This window comes from Thunnus thynnus, chromosome 23 (genome assembly GCF_963924715.1).
Source record: "Thunnus thynnus chromosome 23, fThuThy2.1, whole genome shotgun sequence".
In the NCBI taxonomy this organism is placed as follows: domain Eukaryota; kingdom Metazoa; phylum Chordata; class Actinopteri; order Scombriformes; family Scombridae; genus Thunnus; species Thunnus thynnus.
Genome location: NC_089539.1, coordinates 10,640,847 through 10,662,401, shown reverse-complemented (window position 1 = coordinate 10,662,401; position 21,555 = coordinate 10,640,847). Strand labels below are relative to the sequence as shown.

At 40.0% G+C, this 21,555-nt stretch overlaps 3 protein-coding genes across 3 annotated transcripts; 1 reads left to right on the top strand and 2 right to left on the bottom strand.

Moving 5' to 3' along the window:
* Window positions 1–278: 278 nt before the first annotated feature.
* Window positions 279–8,714, bottom strand: prdm4 (PR domain containing 4). Its single transcript, XM_067581613.1, has 12 exons — window positions 8,619–8,714; window positions 8,225–8,291; window positions 7,869–7,984; window positions 6,599–6,787; window positions 5,718–6,488; window positions 5,318–5,467; window positions 3,202–3,320; window positions 3,029–3,114; window positions 2,673–2,800; window positions 2,014–2,586; window positions 1,457–1,625; window positions 279–1,313 (listed from the first exon to the last, which is right to left on the bottom strand). The coding sequence occupies exons 3-12, from the start codon at window positions 7,981–7,983 to the stop codon at window positions 947–949; spliced, it is 2,667 nt and encodes an 888-aa protein (XP_067437714.1). The 5' UTR covers window position 7,984; window positions 8,225–8,291; window positions 8,619–8,714; the 3' UTR covers window positions 279–946.
* A 1,954-nt stretch (window positions 8,715–10,668) lies between these two features.
* LOC137175828 (achaete-scute homolog 4) lies at window positions 10,669–11,618 on the top strand. Its single transcript, XM_067581733.1, has 2 exons — window positions 10,669–10,808; window positions 10,905–11,618. The coding sequence occupies exon 2, from the start codon at window positions 10,909–10,911 to the stop codon at window positions 11,449–11,451; it is 543 nt and encodes a 180-aa protein (XP_067437834.1). The 5' UTR covers window positions 10,669–10,808; window positions 10,905–10,908; the 3' UTR covers window positions 11,452–11,618.
* Window positions 11,619–15,110: 3,492 nt separating this feature from the next.
* sapcd1 (suppressor APC domain containing 1) lies at window positions 15,111–19,727 on the bottom strand. The gene is made up of 4 exons (XM_067582172.1): window positions 19,546–19,727; window positions 16,872–17,033; window positions 15,571–15,726; window positions 15,111–15,337 (listed from the first exon to the last, which is right to left on the bottom strand). The coding sequence occupies exons 1-4, from the start codon at window positions 19,642–19,644 to the stop codon at window positions 15,248–15,250; spliced, it is 507 nt and encodes a 168-aa protein (XP_067438273.1). The 5' UTR covers window positions 19,645–19,727; the 3' UTR covers window positions 15,111–15,247.
* Between the last annotated feature and the right edge of the window lie 1,828 nt (window positions 19,728–21,555).

The following is a 21,555-nucleotide window of genomic DNA, read 5'->3' as shown; positions in this document are numbered from 1 at the left end:
ACACTAGTTAAGTGGTCAGGTGGGGGCGCTGCCTCGCCGCTTTATCCACGTGGTTTTATCCATGGGCGATCATGTGGTGAATGTAAAGCAGGTGGGTAAACTTTATTATAAGTGATGTGTTTGATATTGGTTTCTATGTATGATGTTCTGCTGTGATGCAGATAAAATATTTATTTCAGAAGAAATGGTCGATAAACATGGGATTACTTTCTACTACATTCCTGGATATACCATCAAGTATACATCATATACTATCATTTTCAGTCAACAACACAAAACAGCTTTAAATTATTATTTATTAAAACATTAGGCAACAGATAGGATGGAGCTATAACAATATTATTACATTTAGTCAACACTCACACAATGAGGAATATCACAGAATGCCCAGATTCCTGTTTTCAAGAATCTCATTTCCATTCACACAGACATTTTAAATAAAAATGAAAGGAATACAAAATCCTGCTTTTAATAAATAAAGAACAAAAGCGCAGGTAGTTAGCAATTACACATGATCAGGACTAAAATGCAAGAATATGGCATCAGTAATTTAATTGACATTAATGCACAGCTACAAATGAATATCAGTCGTTCACTCCATTTTTATTGAGAAAGTCAGAATAAGGAATAACAGTGAATGAAAGATAGCTTATATTAACCCCATCAACCAATAATATTACACAGGCCTGAGTTAAATGAAAAAAGAAGAAAAAAAAAATCAGTTGGCTTATAATATGACAAAAATTATTTTAGCAGCATTGATATGCTTGTGAGAGACTAAATATGTACTGATTGTAAAATTCTGGCAAATAAAATAAATCGATTATGTAAGATGTTGCAGTTAAAATTTGACAAAGTAACTGAAATTTGGCAAAAACTAGAGGTACATATGAGTAATGTACTAATGTAGATGAAAAATCAAAACATCTCAAGAGGCACAGTGTTGTCAATGAGGGGGTGACAGGGACTTCTCAGAGTTATATCCTCCAACATCTAAACCACAGTCATCATTGCTGGCTGAGTCAACAAGTCTCTCTCCTCCTCCTCCTCCTCCTCTCACCCTGCCATCATCCTCCTCTTCGTCCTCTTCCTCCTCGTCCTCATCCACGTCCTGCTCCTTACGGGATGCTCTTTCCGTCTTGGGCCCTTTGCATATCTTGAGGTGACGGGTGAGGTGGTATTTGGTGAGGAAAGCTTTGTGGCATTTCTCGCAGACAAAGTCTCTCCGGCCCTCGTGAGAGTTCATGTGTTTCTTCAGGTGGTTGGTCTTGAGGAAATGTTTGTTGCACTTCGGGCACTGAATCCGGCGTTCGCTGTTGAATTGGTGGAAATAACCAGGGAAGAAGAAACACCACATTACAACAATCAGTGCCGAAACAGAACTCAATCCATCAATCTGCTAACTTATAAAACAGCTGTACGTCTTTATGAAATGTAAAATTATCAAGTTACATACTGTGTGTGAGAGAACATGTGCTGTTTCAGGTCATGTTTCCTAATGAATGCTCGGTCACAGAGGTCACACTTGAGCTTCTCTGCGCCAGTGTGGATGAGCATGTGCGACGCCACGTGGGATTTCTGGGTGAACGACTTCTCGCAAACTGTGCATCTATAGTTCTTCTGACCTGTTGCCAGAAAAATAAAGAGACAATCAGTAAAATAATATGCCTGGATGGATGTCTATCTGCTGAACTGAATCGAATTTGTATTTATACATTGAAACAGATAGGAAAGCAGCATTTTTCTTCATGAAGTATCTCATTAGATAAAATGTTTTAAAAGGACTGGGGTAAAAAATATTTAAGGGAACATATCATGCACATTTCCAGGTTCGAATTTTTATTCTGGGACTCTACTGGAATATCTTTGCATGATTTACAGTTCTAAGAACTCCTGCATATCTTTTTATGCAGCCCCTCAGTTAAGCCTCCATCAGAACCAGGCTCCTGTCTCTTCAAAGCCAAAATCAAAAATACAGATATCCGTTTACACGTCCATTATCCTTGTACATACCTGTGTGAATCTTGAGGTGCATCCTGAGGTTGCTGGGATCACTAAAAGCCTTGCTGCAGTATTCACACTTGTGAGGCTTCATCCCCACATGCCCCATGAAGTGCACATTAAGCTTAGTGGATGTAATGAAGGCCCGTGAACACATGCTGCACTTGAATTTCTTCTCCCGCGCATGGCCCTGACCTTTAGAGTTTGTTCTGGAGGTAACGTTATTAGAGTTCCTATTAGCGCTGCTCCTGCTGCTGCTGTTGTTATCATTGTTTGTTTGTCCTGCAGCGTGGGTGTGACAGGGCCACGGCGAAGAGGAGGAGCTCGAGGTCCCGTTGGTCAGCTTCTCTTCCTGGTGAGTGTGTTGCTGTTGCTGTGGTTGTTGCTCTTGTTGTTGCTGCTGCTGTTGTTGTTGCTGCGGCTGTTGCTGCTGAGAGTGGTCCTGCTGCGATGGGCTGTGGCTGTGCGGAGGTTGGTTATGGCTGTGGTTACTGTTATGGCTATTAAGATGAGACTTGAACTCAGAAAAGGAGGAGCACTCTTTGCCGCAGTGGCAGATCTGGCCCTCAGGCACCTGAGGAATGCCTGTGGAGACATGAGGGATAGTACAATAACAGTCAACGGATGCCCATGTCAGTAATGGATCAGTTGTTGCGTGAGTCGCATCTCACCCATCAGCCTGCAGTAGTCTCTGCTGTAGTAGAAGAGCAGTTCCTGGTCCGGGTGGATCTCTGTGGTTGTACAGAAGAACAGTTTACCGTTGGCAGGGTACGCCACCAGGTTCTGCTCGTCACGGGTCCTTAATACACAAAGACACATACATTTTAACAGCATATTGTATCTAAAGTCATACACAAGTTGCTCTAAACAACATGCACTGTTTTAATTTCCTACAATGTCAATACAATTATCCACATTGCTTCTTTGTTGCAGCTATAATCACAATATAGATTTTCACACAATCCAGCCATACATATTTCACACTTAACATAATTAAGTCACACCTCTATTATGTTCTGTGTCATACCTTGCCTTGCGGACAAACATCATCCAATTGCATTCATTCTCATCCGTTGTCACGATGTAGAACTCCAACACATTGTTGTGGTACATCTGTGAAGGAGAGACGGGTTCATCTACTCATCACGGTTTCTGGATCGACTTTGACAACTGTGGCCCAACCGAAGCCACTGCACTGACCTTCCATAGCTGAGGTGTTTCCTTTTCCGGCCAATCAGAAAGGTCCACGTTGCTACAATGCTGGCCAACCATCGGTCCGAAGCAGGTCCTAGGAGGAATAACGTCCCGTGCAAAAACCCCTAAGAGGAAGCATAACAACATTTCGTCAGCGTACAAGTAAAGGTCTTCTGACAACATTTATAATCTAATATGGGGTACCAAACTTGTTTCTGTTTACTCATGTGTGCTTGATACTACTTTTTAAAAATGTTTTCACAAAGCTTTAACATACCAAACCAGACCCTGTATATTGTTTTGCAATTCTATTATCAGTTGAGCTCATAGGACTTGGTTTTACAATCCTGTATTGGAATAGGCAATCATTCCTTGAGTGGGGGTAGGGGGTGAACGCTTCACTGGGGTCATGAGGTGGGCACCCTCTTTCCTTGGTGTTTCATTGATAGGCCCACGCAACAACAGAACTTCAAGAGGATCAGTCGAGTCCAGGTTTCTTCTATCAATGATTCAGTCCTGTTTATGCAGACTGTTAATCATAACCAGCAGTGGGGGTAGAAGCTATAAGAACCTATCAACAGTGCATGAGGAAATAATCACGTCTGGATACACTTTCACACCCTTTCCATCAGATTGATATTGACTGACCATGCCAAACATTTAGCATTTGCAACATCTTTCTCCTATTAATAGACTTCAAGAAAAACAAAGACATACAAGAATTAAAAAAATAATAAAATATGCAGTGCAGTTCTGTGTGGAGAGGTAGTTTGTTTGCCAGCTCTCTTGATATGAACTAGCCTCCTTTAGACTTTGACTATTCAGTTTCTGTATGTCACCTGCTTCTCTTGCTCCACTTGTTGTCTGCCTCATTTTCTCCTCTGCTGCTTTCTTAACTGACCACAATGTCATCCTGGTAAAAAGAGACTGTGAACAGTAATCTCAAACACTATTGTTACATGCTGTTTTAATAAACACTTTAACAGACACAAAAACTCCCTCTTGCCTCCAACAGTTGTCAGTCAAAACCTACTTTGTCACCATTAATGTAGCAGAACGGAAACAGAAACACATAATTAACTAAAACAATCCAGCATTTTATACAAAACTCACCCCCTCCTGCAGACTCCATGTTAACTCTTCTAATCTATCACTATCTGGGTAGCTATACTGCTGCTGAACTGAGGCTCCATCCTACGAATTTCCTGTCCCTAGCTGCAGCTCTGTTTCCAGAGGCTGATGTCTTTTTTTTCTCTCCCTGCTGGTTCATCTGTGGTACAGCAAGTCAAGTCCATTTTATTCATAATTTTATTGCCCAATATCGCAAATCACAAATTTGCCTCAGGGGGCTTTACAGTCTGTACAGCAATAAAACATAATTGTGTGATATCACAACTAGTTTGGAGCCAATCCAAGTATACAAGTGTGACGTGGAAACTTGAAACCTCCAGTGCACATACAACTGACTTTTCAGTGAAGTAGGAGACATCTTGTGTCCATCAGTTAAACTTCTGAAATGAAATATATTTGCATATTTATCGATTCTGAAATTTTAAATGTAGGATTAGTTGCCATTTTAAGGATTTTAAAGTAGTAATTATTATTTTTTTGTGGAAAAAACTTATAAGGCACACATTATTCCAAGCAGAGTAATTTTATATGTCTTAATACATGTCTGGAGGGGATCTTTAAAAATGTGGTGATTCTAAGGCAAGTTCTAGTGTTCAAGGGAGCGTAATTTTTCTATTAATTCTAAGCAGATTTATGGATGTTTATTCACATTTATGTATCATGTCTGTGTGTTCAGAAATAAGTGAGTTATGACTCAATGGAGGAGTACAGGTTTCGACACAAACTGTGGCTCATGCCTCCTCCACCATGCCCCCTTAAACTCTGTTGTTGATGCAAACCTGATGAAACCTGATGAAACATTGTAACAATATAACATTTGTTGTATCCATGAATGGAGAAGCTGATAAGCGGCTATCAACGTAAACAACATTCTTTGTGAAAGATGCAGGAGTGGGGCGGGGCGAGGCTGGTGCACTTCAACTTACGCTCCATCAGGAAATCAACTTTAACAGCCCCAGAAAACTTTGTTTAAGAATGTTAATTTTCTTACCGAGCGGTTCGTCAGCCACTGAGATGCGAATGCACAGTGGTCGTGGGAGAGAGAGGCGAGCCCGGCTTTGGATGGGCGTGTCAGGGATGAAGGTGACTGGGCCATGCTCTGGGCAGTCTGAGGTATATGAACGCTCACACAGTGTGCACCCTGATAGATGATAACAACAACACAAAAATTACTACAAGTGACAGTTATTTCAATCACTTACACTTACTGCCTGTTAACAGTGTCAAGAGCTTCCTTGTTGTACATCATCTTCATCTCACTTCCATTCAATGACTGCTTTTTACAACTCATTTTACTGAAGCTTCATATTACTTTCAATTCTTTTCTCAGATCTAAAAATCAAGATTTTCAATTTTAACGTCTGAAGGAACTGTAACAAATACACACTCACAGATGGTGTAAGCAGTGACCATGTTCTCCTTGTTGGAGGTAGAATCCTCTAGCTGCAGGGTGGAGTTGACCAGCACCAGGTTATTTTCTGGCCCCAGCGACACCTCTGCAGTGATGGGGGACACATTTACTGCCTCCAGCCCCATCCCAGAGTGTCCATGGAGGGACACCGGCTCCAGCTGGCCTTGGCTGGCCATGGAGCCAGTGAGCACCACACTGACGACGCCCGAGTTCAGCTCCCCATTTGTGTGAAGCTGCTCCCCAAGTCCTCCTGCTCCTCCTCCCCCAGCGTTTCCCACTCGGCCCCCCATATGATCCGGCTCCATCACCACCGGTAACTCGAGCACAGGGGGTCCGTGAAGGGGCATCACCCCACCAGAGGAGTCCACCCCAGTCAGGCCCTCATGTGGCTGAGGCTGCCTTCCCCCTCCAAGCTGCTGCTGGCTGTCGGACACCGCCACCACCCCGACCCCGTCCATGGTGGCCAGCTCCTCTCCCATCCTGTCAGGGGACATGGGGCTGCTGACGCGTGACTCCATGGCCAACCCTGTGGAGTCCAGCTCATGAGCACCAGCCTGGTGGAGGTCTCCCTGGCCACTGACCTGTCTGGAGTCCATGGGCACCAGGCCCTGTTCCAATGGGCCTCCAGGGCCACTGTAGGGGTCCAGACCTGAAGGATTGTTGCTGGCAACAGACAGGGTCCCGTCCATGTTAAGGCTGCTGGGGTGAATGTACTGAGGCGGTGGACGGTCAGCCAGATAAGACAGGATACCTTTAGCAACAAAGAGATCAGGCATACTGGGTTCATCATCAAGCATCCCCTCTACAACAATCAGGCTGACTGACTCAAAATTCATGTCTCGCACACAAACAGTACTGCACCTGGCAATATGTGTCGGAAGTAGCTGCTCTCCAGGTGGGGGTATGGGGGAGGTGGCAAGGAGTAGTTCCTCTCCGGCAGGCCGCACATCACTCCCCTGTCCCCCAGAGGACCCATGGGCAACATCAGTGACAGAGCAGAAGGGAGGGAGCCCAGTGAAGGTCCCAGGCTGGGGATGGCCACTGGCATACCTGCACCATCATAAAGAGAATAAAGTGTAAATCAGCATGTATCTACAGTATGTCAGTGTGGAAAACAGGAGAAATATATTCAGGAAATTTAAGTTAAAGTATAGACTATACAGAAATACCTGCAGTACACACATTTAGGATTCTTTAGCATTTAAAGTCCCCCTCCACTCAAAAACATGTTTTCCTTCTTGTTCCTTCAGTTGGATATTTGAGTTTCACTGTGCAGAGTGATGTATGTGCAGAGCTTGACACTAGAAGGCTGTTTTCACATCCGTCTGCTGAAAGTGGAAAGTTTCTCTGTGCTAATTGAAAATCAAATTTTAGGGTGTGGGCCTACAAGCATGATTTGTGACATTACAAATAGTTTGGGGCTAATAGTGGTCCAAAATTTGACTCACACAAGTATGATGTGGAAATTTGAAGCCTCAAGTGTACAAACACTGAGAATGGACTTTACAGTGAAGTAGGAGACATCTTGTGTCAAGCAAGAAAACTTCTGAGATTAAATATATTTACATATTTATAGGTTCTGGAATTTTTAATCAGGGACAATGAGGATTTTAAAGAGGTAATTATACATATTTTGTGGAAAAACCATATCAGACATACATTATTGTTCCAAGCAGAGAATTTTTATATGTCTTAATAAATATCTGGAGGGGATCATTAATGAGGGGGGAAGGAATAATGTGATTTTTTAAGATGTGTTTTGGGGCTTTTTTTTACCTTTATTTGACAGTTGATAGTGGAGAAGCACACAGGAAACAAGGGAGAGAGAGGGGCGTGACATACCACAAAGGTCCCCAGGCAGATTTGAACCGGGGACGTTGTGGTTATGTGGCATGCACTGTAACCATTCAGTTACCATGGTGATCCAGAGTAGATGTAATTTTAAGGATTTTAACAAGGTAATTGAACTTTTTTTGTGGAAAAAAGACAAATTATTATTCAAAGTAGAATATTTTATATACATGTTAAAATATGTCTGGAGGGGATCTTTGATATGAAATGTTTTCTTCACCAAGGAACACATCACATCACATCACAGTTTGATCAAACACGCTTAGTATTGCCTTCATACCTGGAGTGGGAATGGGGTTGTGTGTGGGGGAGGTGGGCAGACCCAAGTGGCTGGCACTCACTGAGGGCACACTGAGCTGGTCCATGCCCACAGGACTCAGATTCATGTCATTCATCCTGGACAAACAACAGAGTTAACCCAATTAGTAAAGCGAATAATCAGCTGTTTTGTTTTTTGGCTGTAAAACGTAAATTCAGGTTGTGACATACTGTGACTGGTGCAGGAGACAGATTATAGTCGACATTTCACTAAGGAAACCATTCATGTTTGATTAAATGAGTCCCTGTGTGTCACTAAAAGCATATAAATAAATACAAATGCGACACACGTATGCAGTGTTAGCCACATTAGCTCACCTGACTTCAACAACAGTTGTCCATCAGTAACCGTGTGCCGCAGAGAGGTGCATTTAAATGGGTCTCCCTGTGAAATAAAGGACCTGACATGAAAACAGCTTGAGCCACCTGCATTGTCATCACATTTCTTACACAATTCTTGTTCAAACAGGTGAAACTGTACTACAGTTAGCTGATACTTCAAGGAGAGTTGTTTGCAACAGCAACCAGTTTAATACACTGCTAACTCAACATTAGCCTAGCTAACTATCTCCATAAATCGTCAAAACTGAGAATGCTCAAGTGTTTCAGCTCGCTAAAAGTGCAGATAGACCTCACTACCATCGAGTATGTTGCTTCGTTGCAAAAATATAGATTATTTGAAAGGAAAGAAGCCTTAAAAACAAAAACATACCAACACAATACCTCCCTGAACGGGGCCATGACAACATACTGCCCTCCTGCGCATGCGCAGTAACAAGTAAGCTTGGAGGAGTGTTTCGCTGATCTCAGGTCAGTTTTTCTGTCCTCCACTTTCCAGATTTACAAACTGCTGAGACCCAAAATAAAAAATATAAATGTTACTTTTTATATTTTAAAGATCCCCTCCAGGCCTGTTTTAGGAAGTATATAAAATGCTCTATTTTGAATATAATTTGTGTCTGATATGTTTTTTCCACAAAAAAGTTAAATGATCTTGTTAAAATACTTAAAATTACATCTATTCTTTCTCCCTCAATAAAAATTTCAGAGTCTATAAATATTCAAATATTTTTCATTTCAGAGGTTTCACTGCTGGATGCAAGATGTCTCCCATTTCACTGTGAAGTCCATTCCCTGTGTTTCTGGGAAGCTTCAAGTTTCCACATCACACTTGTATAAGTTGAATATTGTACCAGGATTGGCTTTCAAACTATTTGTGATGTCATAAATTATGCTAGCAGGTCCACATCTTAAAATTGGATTTTCAATGAGCACAGAGAAACTTTCCACTTTCAGCAGATAAAAGTGAAGACAGCTTTCCAGCGACCAACGCTTCACACAAATCATTCTGCACAGTGAAGCTCAAACATCTAACTGAAGGAAAAAGAGAAGAGAAAACATATTTCTGAGTGGAGGGGGACTTTAAGTATTATTATCTTATTTTGTTTTGTACTGTTTCAATGCCTCCACTATCCTTGAGAAGGAAAATGTTCTGAGAAGATAGTATCTTGTACCAGATGATTTTTTTTGTGTGTTTCACTGACTTTATTTCAGGAGCCAACTTCAAATTTAGGGGATCAACCTCTGCAGTTGATGTTCTACTGCTGATGTAGACCATAAACTGTTGTCATTCATATAAAGAAGTAGTAGTTTAAGAAATGCAAAGTTGCAGGACTTTTCTAATTCATAATAACAGCCGCAACAATACTAATGACCATCATAATAATGAGAAATACAGCAGATAAATAGATTATATGGGACATGACACTGCACTCAAATAAAATTGTGTGTAATCCCTGGTGGAGTCCCTCATCATTCACTATTATGGTGTGGATGCTTGAGTGCTTCTCATAGGTGCTGCTTAACATCCTGGGCTGTAGCCCATATAGGGGCAAGGCTGGTACTTACTGTATTTTTGAAGTGAAAGACATAAAGAGTTAATATAAAGATAAACATGATTATGCACTAAAAAATTTGAGGGATACATTTTCAAATGAATTGGAAAATGTGATGATGATCAGTTTAAAAGAGTGTAATGTTTCAATACAATAAATCCTAATCTCGGTTATTCAGTTCATTCATTTTTAACAAAACCCCATTCACCATTCAAGGTAAGTGAAATTAATCTGAATTGTACAGCAATGTGAAATTGCCTCTGAATAGAGACCAAAAAATTTATAAATTCAGAGTAAGTTGGAAGATATCATATATTGTGTGCATTTTTTTTCGTTATTTCCTGTACCTCACTGTATGCGTGAACGTGTGAAAGTGAGTACATTGAAAGTGAGGTCAATATATGCACACCACACTTCACACTTTCTTTTTTAAAAATCCAACAGCCTTAACATACTTTCATTTCACAGTATCTGCCCAGTGATTTTAAATCCCCATTTACTCTTTTCAGCTCAGTTCTTGCCATCACTTTTTTCACCTTTCTGTGTGGTTCACCTTTCAATTCATCACTTTTTATAAAGCAAGAATAATGATTTACTGAATTCTTGGATATTTCACAACCTGCATCCTTAAAACTTTTCCTTATGCCTAATTATTAATATAAGCATCAATATAAGCGATTTATTAGAATCATCGAAGTCAGTTACAATAAACTTGATGTTTGCCTAATAACATTTTACATGATGAGAATTGCCTCACAGTTGCAACGGAAGGAAGAACACGTTATGTAAACAGCTTTATCTTGATGAGAAAGCTACATGGCTGCATCTCCGCCCCAGTTCACACCCACTTTTGCCTGTAGCCTCATAACCCCAACAAACAAGTTGTCACATAGACTGACAAAGTCCTGATCGAGGACAGTCTAGATATTCAATCCCAAAGTGGCGAGATTTAAAAGGAAACTCTTACGCACAACACGAGATGATTGTGAGGAGACTCTGACAGTTGGGTAAGTTGCGTTGATTACAGTTAATTTTACTTTAGTGCACAAGTTATTTGCATATGTTTTACTGTTTATTAAACATGGTATCTTTTTGGTTCTTAGAAAGATGTCTTATCATTATAAGGACTTCATGGATCATATTCCATATGTCCCTCCACTGGCTCTGCACGGCATCTCCATGGACAACAGCGCAGCACACTACAAAGATGCCCTTCGGCTTGGACTGCCCTTCCACCTGGATGCGGCATACCTCGATCCTGTGCACGGCCAGAGGTTGCCCTACAGACGATTACCCTATTTCCCCTTTCACGGACCCAGTGTGTGTGATTATTCCTTTGAACCCGCGTTCATCCGGAAAAGGAACGAAAGGGAGCGGCACCGGGTGCGCTGCGTAAACGAAGGTTACGCGCGGCTCAGAGAGCATCTGCCGCAGGAGTTTGAGGACAAGCGGCTCAGCAAGGTGGAGACTCTGCGGGCGGCCATCGACTATATCAAACACCTGCAGAGCCTGCTGGAATTAAACGTGTCCGGGATGGAGGTGTCACTTGGGGATGTGCGCAACCTTGCGCCACTGCCGCAGAGGACAGACTGTAACAGTGATGGAGAATCCAAAACTGGCCTCAGCGACAGTGGGGAGATTGTTTACTAGCCTTTTCTCTCTTCCTGATCTGCTGTACATTACAGAAAGAATAAATAATACAAAATAAATGAAAAAAGAGAATGTAGACTAGCCTATTGGTGAAAAACAATCTTGCATGAAACCTGTATTACTACAGTAAAATGTGCCATAAATAAAATCTACTGTACATGAGTAAAACATGCCTAACTGACAAAATCCCACTGTCTTTCATTCAATATAGGCTGTAGATTGAGCTTAAACATAGTTTGTTTAGGGAGAAAAATCAGCATGGAAGTTCATGCTTGGGAAGAGTTTATGTAACAAAATAATCTAAACTAAAAGGCCACCCAATTGAAGAATCACGTTTTAGTTTAAATTACTATGTTGTTTTATATCTCTTTTTTTGATGATGGTTGTGTGCCTTATGACATTATCAACCATGTCATTGGTAGCTTTGCATTACATTTAGGTGAGCCAGTTCCACAGCTCTAGTATTGTGCATGCTCACTCACTGTCATGGCTTATTAGGACAATTAATGGAATGAAGTCATAGTTTATGTTATGAATACAGCTGTGCTTTTCCTGCTTTGACAAGTCAAAATCTCTGCTGTGAAAAGGGAAAACACTGAATTACTGAAAATTCAGTCATTTAAAACAATTCAGCGTACGAAGTCTTTACCATGTTGTGAACTTATGGCAAAGTTATACTGACATTCATTATAGACTGACAAAGTAGTGTAGGTCATAGTGTGCAGGTGAATATAGCCATGAAAAGTATTATTCAGCCTATACGGTATATAGAATTAAGACTATTTTCGGGGACAATGAGCACCTCATCTCTTTACATATTAAAAAAGTGAATTTAGTGTACAGATGATGCCTTCGTTTGGGGGATATAAAACACATTATGTTTGCATGAAATTCTTGCAAAGTTGAACAACCTAATCATAATAATGTCAAATTTAATTAATACTTTTGAAAATGAATTTTAATAAAGAATAAACCAATAATAGAAAGCTCATGCAACAATCAGGAGCTTTATATTGTACAAATTAAGTGTCTCACTTTTTGTGTAGACTAGTAGTGTTAATAACTGAATTAACTCATTTCAGAGGACTTGTGTATTCTCTTGGATCCTACGAATGCACCAGCACTAATGTGAAATATTAAGTATATTAAATATTAATGCAGAATATGCATTTACTTTACTAACACCGAATGAGTGACTACCTCAACAGCTCATGCAGTGTTTGCCTGAATTCATGGAAGCACAAACACACATGATGTTGTGCTGTTGCTGTAAAATCTGAAAACCTACTCTAATCACAAGACTTTGGATAATGTCACCTTTTCTATGTGTGCCACCTGATAGGCTGTTTTTACAGCACTTATGCACAGGTGCACTGGTGTAGGCAATAACATTAATTAATGACTCAGGTACAGAAATACACCTAATTAGAATGCAGACATTAATCCTGTTGTTAATTACGCCAAATATTTAAAATGTCTGCTATAAACAAAGTCTGTTCTGTGTGAAATTGAAACTCTTGTGTCTCTTTTTAGTTCACTGAAATGAACATTATACAGGTTTAACCGACCCCCAAAGCACAGAAATGACATCTCAAACCAGAAGTGTCTATTCTGAAGAAAGTCTCTCTTGTTTTCGTTACCTGAGTGCTCTTCAAAGACCACCTACTTACTGTACCATCTCCGGGTTTTCAGGAAGGTTTCCTCTCCTAATAGCTTTAGGAATGCATTTATCAGGGTCCCCTAGCCCCTGCAAGAACGTCCAGAAACACCTCCTTTCCACCCAGTTTGTGTGTTTATGTTTCCCACCTCCGCAGACCTGCATGGAAGCAGCTCGCATTTTCTGATTTTCGGTAATACCACAAATTGGGGAGAAAAAAAACAAAACATAAACATGATATTGTATATAAGTAAATGGGATTTGGAGATACCAGTAGAGAGCAGTTCAAGTGAACCATGCCGGTATGGAAGAGCAGCATTGACAGCCACAAAGGCGTAACATACCCTCAACAAAAGATGTTTGGCTGTGCAGTATGTGAATTAGACCCAATAATTAGTCAAGTGCTGGTACCCTGGGCTTGATGGTTCAGTGGCAGTCTGAAGATAGAGAACATGAGGCTACTTAAATGAAAGCCTCTGCCATAATGGGTGTTTTCTTTCCTGATGCACACAGGATGACTCTAATCAGATTCCATGCAGGCGTGCGGTACTTGTTGTTACTAATGCATGAAAGTGATTTAATACAGTAGACAGAGGAAAGTTTATAACTCCGGGTAATTATCCAGACCACAGTTTATTTCTGGAATTATGACACATGTGTTAAATGCCTATCCCATCAATTCTGGGAAAATGCACAAAACCATGTCGTCTTAAATCAACAGATGCAACAAAATGCCCTCATACTGCACGCTGTCTTTTATTTACCTTCTCCTCTGATGACTGTCACTGCAGACACACAGGGCCACCATGGGACCCGGAGTAAACACACACTTGGGGACAATGGCTGCACCGTTCAGTTTATGTGGACAAGCATACAAAACAAGATTCTGATTAAGGATTTTAAAAAAGCATGCAAAATGAAAAAAAGTCAAAGAGAAAAAGTGGAATAATAAAGCATTGGTTTGATAGTCAATATGGAATTACAAAATGCTTTGTAGGAATGGGGAAACACTAAACTCTGCTCTGAGATGATCAGAGAACAGCTATCTGTGTGTCTGTAAGTGTCAGATGCATATTTTCTACGTGCAAGAGAGTTGAGTTCTGTATGAAGCCTGCTAGTGTTTGCTTCTGTGTGCAGGCTACACATTTGAGCAGTGTAGAGAGAATGTAGAGAGGAAGAGAAAAATTCCTGCAAACACGCACGATGACTAGGCAAGATAACGTTTATCAGTTGGAAATAAGATCAGTGCGGGACCACCGGGAAAGGTTGCTGGAGACGTGTCCAGACAGAAGGCCCGCATGTGGAGACGGAAACGGAAGAACACTGAAAAAATATTGATGTACCTTAACTTAAAAAATTAAACCCTTCACTATCTTTTTAAATTCTACAATCACGTAAAAAGAACATTCATCGGCTTATCTACCAATTGGGATTCAGTGGATTGGTTTTTGTTACAATAAATATTGGCAATTTTGCAATCCAGTATTTCCAGTAGATACCACACAATAGTGGCTAAACCAACGACATGTTTATGGAAGTGTTGCATTTGCTGTTTGCATTGAATTTATGCAAACAATTTCAAATAAGTCTCACTAGTTGATGGCTAGATTGTAAGGTGTTTTTGTTATTTTGTCCACACTTGCATCTCCTTCATATATTCAACTACTAGGGTATACATTTCATGTTATTTAAAAGCTGATCATTTTAGCTTTTTGATAATGCAATAAAACCCCATACTGCTATTATATATTATAATATTATTGTCATCTTAATGGGATATTTACATTAACAGGAATATTATAAGATTGACCGCAATTCCTTTTATGCTAACAGGTTGTGGTGTTAATAGGAAGTTATTTCGTAGTGCGTGATGACAGCAGGGCTTGGCTTTACTAAAGTCTGTTACTGACTCATTACAGGAATAGTAACAGTCAAATAAATCAACAACCCTCCAGTAACCGCAGCTCACAGTACTGGAAATAACACACAGAAACAAATGATGCATTGTTTACTGCAATTTATTATCTTAAATACATATTTACAAGTGGTTAAAAGTTAGCCACTGTGTGACATTCAGTGAAATGTGAGTTGGCAGAGCAGCACATGTGTGTCTGCCTGTACATATGTGTATATAGGCAGTCAGTGGGCCTGCAGTTCATCAAGCTGTTCAAGAAGAGCGTCTTTTTCCAATTCTAACATGGAGATTTGACGATTCTTGTCACTCACCTCCTATCAAAGAAGAAAAATAACCAAAGATTACATTGACATATAACATCTGTGCAAAAAAAACCATAGTAAAACTATAGTAAAAGAAATGAATACAAAATAGGAAAATGTGGTGAAGCCTTTGGAGTGGTGAGGAATAAGTAATATGAGAAAGCCAGCATCTACCTGTCCAGGGTTCGTTCACATAACAAAAGCTAGAAACTATTACAAACTACTTTTTTGTGTTATTCTCATACCCGAGTCAGTACAGTGTTGTGCCACCGGAGGTCACTGTCTGCCACTGCGTCAGGCAGAGAAGGGTTGCTGGTGCTGGTGACATTGGGCTCAGCCATCACAGAGCCCAGAGAGCCGTTCACCCGCTGGATACGAGACCTCAAGAGGCAAGACTGTACCTGGAGAGAGACGAGAGACAGCCAGGGCACTTAGAAACACCTGAAGTGACATTAATCATGGTTATTTATCTTGTGGTGGCTGTGAGAAGGTGGTGATCCAACAAAACTTGCACTAAGTCTGTACTGAGCATTCATCAGACCTAATGCGACTTCCAACCACAGTCTGATTTTATGTCTCAAACTTTACACCTCTGCCTTAGATTCAGGCCCAAGGTGATCGACTGTTATCCACTGTTCATCCACCAATCTTACAAAGTTCCATTTAATTTATCATCAGTCTGGGATGTTAAAGGACTGGTTTACAATTTTTCTTTTTTTTCTGTCCTGAAACAACAGTCAAGTGCCCAAATTAACACTGACACATTTGTCTTGCTATAATCATTCCTCCTGTTCATACTGGCCATTAGAAGATCCCTTCATAATGTACTTCTAATGTAAATGATGGGGGACAAAATCTACAATCCTTCAGTGCAAAAGTTTATTTGAAACTAATATGAAGCTTCAGCTGTCCAAATGAGTCAGATCAAGTCAATATCTTCCAAAATTGCAGTCTTTTTAGTGCCAAATTCCTTGTTTTTGTTACAGTACAATCCTTCCACTGCAGCTGCACAGGAAAACGCTTTCTGAGTAAACACAAAGAGGGGAGTGTCCCGTTAAAAGGTAATGTTAACTGTGGAAGACTAACTCAAAACTGCAAAAGCCTCATATTATCTTCAGATAAATTTTTAAAAACAAGGACTGTGGATTTTGTCCCCCATCGCTTAAATTGAAAGTGCATTTGGATCTCCTGATGGTCAGTATGAACAGGAGGAATGATTACAGCAAGCAAAACCTGTTTCATTGTTCATATTGGTATCTGAATATTGTTTTAAGACAAGCTTGAAAAATTGTGAACCCATCCTTTAAAAGCATTCTGGGAGTTAAAATTTGTTGGTGTTTGTTGATTTACTCACTTTTCCTCAACATTTACCATCTACTTCTGCTTCTATTGAGGAACTACATTCCCTGAATTGTCAATGACAGTTGGTGGTAGAAATGCTATAACTAGCTAACCAATCAGTTTATAAATATTGGGGCATCTTTATATTTGTAGTCTAAAACTGAAACATACATGGGATTATGTTCAATAAAGTCAGCCTTTGTACCTCTGCTGCACTTTCCTGGCAGACATTTGTGGCCTCGATGTTGTCCTGCCGGACTCTGTTCTCCTCCAGCCGCTGGAGGTACCAAAAGCGAGCCTTCTCCAGAATCTCCAGACCGGAGCACAGAGCGTCCTTCTCCTTCTCTAGATCCTTCAAACGCTTAATCTAAAACAGGGAGAATACAGATAGATCAGGAACACAAAAAAACCCCTCTCCCTTCATTTCCTGTTCCTGTCACATGTCCCTGTCTGCCATTGGATAAAGGCACACCATGTCTAAAATCTTATAATACATGTTATGTATTGCAAGTTTTATTGGTGTTTGTGTGTTTGCATATGTATTTCTAGATCCTTTAGGAATGATCACTATCTCTTTGAAAGGTTTCAGTCTGGTTTTCAAATGCATCATAGTACAGAAACTGCACTTCTAAAAATCTTAACTGACATTAGGCTGAATTCGGATGCTGACTGTTGCACCGTCTTGGTGTTGTTAGACATTTCATCTTTTTTTGATACAGTCAAAGCATCTTAATTGATTGACTCGTCTAGCCGTGTAAACATTACTTAAGGCGTTCCTCAAAGGTCTGTCCTAGGCCCTTTACTGTTCTCAATCTACATGTTGTCATGTTTATAGATTTTTTCTATATCTTGTTTGCATTGAATTGATCCTAATTTGTAATTGCACTCTGTGCTTTCTGTTTTTGTATATAAGAAGCACTTTGTAAACTTGCTTTTGAAAGGTGCAATATAAATAATGGACATATTATTATTATTATTATCATTATTATTATTATTTTGATGGCAGCAAGGGACTTCGCTAACAAGCCTGACCAAAAACCCTGCCTGCAGCTTGACGTAAAGAAGCGTGATTGGCACAGCGTTGCCTGTTGTCTTGCAGAGGCCCCAAGGCTTTGTCTATCAGCAGAGTCAATCTACAGAGCAGCAGGAGGCCTTTAGTTCTATTGTCCACACTCGGTTGGTTTACAGGCACTTTAAATAGGCTGAAACAGAGCGAACAGCTCTCCAACAACCAGGGAATCATATGGTGGTAGTGATCCACCTTAGGCATCATGAGGTCAGGACATCACAGTCACCTCAGGGCAATCAGTGAGATGGATCAGAAACTCATCATACTATTTACATCACAACTTAGTGAATTATTAACTGTGACTGCATTCAATTAATCAAACTTTCAAGAAATGTATGTCTTTGTGGGTTAGTCTTGACAACCGCTTTTATGATCATAGATTTATAGTTGGTGGAACACTGGTTATATTGAGCTTTTAACAGGAAGCTGTGAGGGGCAGACTTGACATGTGGGAATGTGTCACTGGGATGACTGCAGTCACGTTACCTCCAAAACAGCACACAGACATGGAGCAAAGATGGAATAACTGACTGAAGACAGAATGATTCTATAGTATATTAGTCAAATATCTGATGTAAAAAGTCTATTTACATTGTATAACCATGAATAATTCAGTTGTCTCCAAAATATACAGTAAATGCTATAATTTTGTCAGTTAAAGTCAGCTCAGAATTACCTAAAAAATTACTCATAAAAATATGTTACAAATTAAGGAAGTTTATTTAGTCAGGTATGTTATTCTAAATGTTACAGATTCTATACTGCTATCAATCCATACACAAATTAAATCTCTCTTTCTCTATCTATATTTCTTTATCAAACACCTATTGTTTTAATAACACGGTAATACTTGTCACTGTTTCTGCAGGGGCGTAGCCGTCAGCAGTCATGTCATAACTTTTTTATGGGAGTTTAGGGGTTTAGAAAACTAAGCAGAGTTGACATGATTCCAGTATTTCTAGACCAAATATATTCGAATTTGACTACTTTTAGTCCAACAAACAAATAAATACAGAGTTCAGTATGTCCTCATGAGAATTTTATTCCCAGCAGCTTTTAAACCTTCACTTTGGGTAATAAAATTCACAGAAAATAGAATTCAGCAATTCAACTGGATAAATAAAATGTTAAAAATATAAATACTGATTCAGAATTAGAGTCTTTCTTTTTCGTGTCTGGGGGAAAATTTCAATAAGGAGTGGTGCATTTCTGGGACATGGAATCATTCCCTCAGTGTTATTAAATCCTGACACCAACTATGTGTATTTCTGTTGTCAGTACACTCAGTAACTCCTTCCTTACTTGCTTGCACTTGCTTGTATTTTCATTGCAATGTGTAATTTACATACAGTACATAGAGTATAAATTCACCCGTGTTTAAAGTGAGACTAAAGAGACAAAATCCTCTCTGAGCACCTCTCTTTTACATGTAATTTCAAATTGAGATATTCATGTTTTGAAAAATGGGGCATTTTCTTTTAAGAACATATAAATGTACCTTGGCAAAATATACCAAACTTTCACAGACACAAGACGCAGTAAATGCTTAACTTTAAGTTATCATTTACATCTACTATTGCAGGATTTTGTATGTTACAGTCGTTTTTCCTATTGTTCAGCCAAATGGTGGTGAAAGCATACAAATCTAAGCACAAGTAAGCACACACTGTAGCTGATAAGATCAACTCAGGAAAAAAACAAACTCACACACGGACACACGGTAAAGACACAAGAATATGTAACTGATAAGAATCATAGCAGTTTTCTTTTCACCATACACACACCACCTCCTTCAACACATGCTCCTCACCCATAGGTAGAAGCGAAGCGCGTCCAGGCTGTAGAGGCTGGTCCTGAGCGGGATGATAACCACAGTGTAGGAGCTAGAGCCGGGGGGACGGCAGGCCATGGAGAGGAGAGATCAGTAACTGACAGCTACAGCTGCCCCATACAGCTGGCCCGACAACAAACAACAAACCTCAGCTTGCCACTGGTGACGCAGAATAATACCACAGAGAGAGAATGAGAGTGTGTGACAGAGAGAGGAGGCAGGGGTGGAAAAAGAGCAGCACGGTGCACAGGCACAGACAGCATGGTGCCCCCAGGGCGAGGTAATGAAAAATTCCACATGTCACTGCCATGACTGGTTAATCAACATACAGTGACAGAAAGAAAAAGAGAGAGATGGGGTGGAGAGAATATGAAACTGGCAGTACAGGATCAAATAAAAAAGAAACGAGTAAAGTGAGAGAGGTATGGCAGGAAATGTGAACTGTGGATGGGAGGTTTGAGAAAATGATAACTGCTGGGTAAAATCCTTGTTTTCTTCTAAATCTTAACTTTACAACGAAGAGAAGAAAACACACAAGCTCTATGTTTTTTTTTTTTCTAGGAGTCATGTCATCCTGCATGAACTTGACATTCCTCCGCCTGAGCTGCTGAATGAAAGGAGAGGGCATGTGTTTATTTTCTTCCCTGGTTTCAGGTGAGCTCTCTGTCCTAACATGTTCCCTGGAATGTGACATAACCTGGGGACGAGAGATCACGCAGCAGGCGTGTACTGCATGCCAGTGGACATTATAGCAATTGAGGATGGCTGTTGAGAAAAACAAACAGAACTGTATGTTTTGGTGGTGAGAGCAGCACAGCTTGGATGCAGGGTGGAGTACTCATGGATTTTCAGCCATAGTACATTGACACTAACGTCATTACTATGAGCACTCAGCTGTTCAGCTGGTCAATGCCAGCACAGATAATCAGTGACACGTGTTTTATTTTTTTCTGCCTGTGGCTGTTAAATCCATTTTATTGGAGGAATTTCGGTGTACTATGACTTCTGAGTAGGGCTGGGTATCGTTTAAAAAATTACAATACCAGTACCAATACCAGTCCCCTTAAAGTGATACTGATACCAATAGAGTACTTCATTTGATACCCATCATGTGAATGGAAGAATTTAGTTGTGTAAAATACCACCACTCCTCCCCATCCAAATGATTTTTACACAAATACATTTTGAAAGTGTTTAAATTATTAAAATATGTATTTTTGTGGCATCTCGGCATGCTGAACTACCAACTCCTTCAAATATACCATACTCGATGTCGCCACCAAAGACTGTATGGGTTGTAGCTGCTGCAGTAGTTGGCCAATCACATGTTGCATTAAATCAAAGAATGCTTGCAGTGATTAGCTGTGAGTACAACCATATAAATAGTAAATTTTTTTCCAGATCTGGGTACAAAAAAGGTCAAATGCAGGTATTATTTGACTGGAGAAATTGTGATATTACTTTGGTCCCGGGTTATTTTGGTCGATACCTTAAAGGTATCGAGTACCAATACCCAGCCCTACTTGTAAGTGGAGAACATGAAGACTCATCCTAAATAAGAGATCATCATCATTTGAAAACATTTGTTAGCTTCTCTCAGCTTCTCTAAAAGTTAACAGTGATGAATATGATCACAGTCAACACACTGGTACAGTAGTGCCAGAAGTACTCACAGTCGTTAATTAAGGAAAAGTACCAATACAGCAATGTAAAAAATACTAAAAAGTAGAAGTATTCAATCTGCTTTTATGTAAAATCTTAATCTGAAAAGCAGCCAGTAACTATAGCTGTCAGATAAATACAGTGGAGCAAATTGTATAACACTTCCATCTGAAAGCAGCGCAGCACAAGTAAAAAGTAGCATAAAATGATATATTAAATATTATATTAAAGCACAAGCACCTAAAAATTGTACATAAGTACAGTACTTGAGTAAATGTACTTAGTACTTTCAGCCACTGCAATTGTAACTAAGAACATCTGTATTTT

Coding starts and splice junctions, on each gene's coding strand:
- prdm4 (XM_067581613.1), bottom strand. CDS start 7,983: ATGAATGACATGAATCTGAGTCCTGTGGGCATGGACCAGCTCAGTGTG. Junction 5,468..5,717: donor GGTCACTGCTTACACCATCT/GTGAGTGTGTAT, acceptor ATCATCTATCAG/GGTGCACACTGTGTGAGCGT. Junction 3,321..5,317: donor AGTGGCTGACGAACCGCTCG/GTAAGAAAATTA, acceptor GCTTCCTCTTAG/GGGTTTTTGCACGGGACGTT.
- sapcd1 (XM_067582172.1), bottom strand. CDS start 19,644: ATGGCCTGCCGTCCCCCCGGCTCTAGCTCCTACACTGTGGTTATCATC. Junction 15,727..16,871: donor GCCAGGAAAGTGCAGCAGAG/GTACAAAGGCTG, acceptor GTCTCTCTCCAG/GTACAGTCTTGCCTCTTGAG. Junction 15,338..15,570: donor ACAACACTGTACTGACTCGG/GTATGAGAATAA, acceptor CTTCTTTGATAG/GAGGTGAGTGACAAGAATCG.
- LOC137175828 (XM_067581733.1), top strand. CDS start 10,909: ATGTCTTATCATTATAAGGACTTCATGGATCATATTCCATATGTCCCT.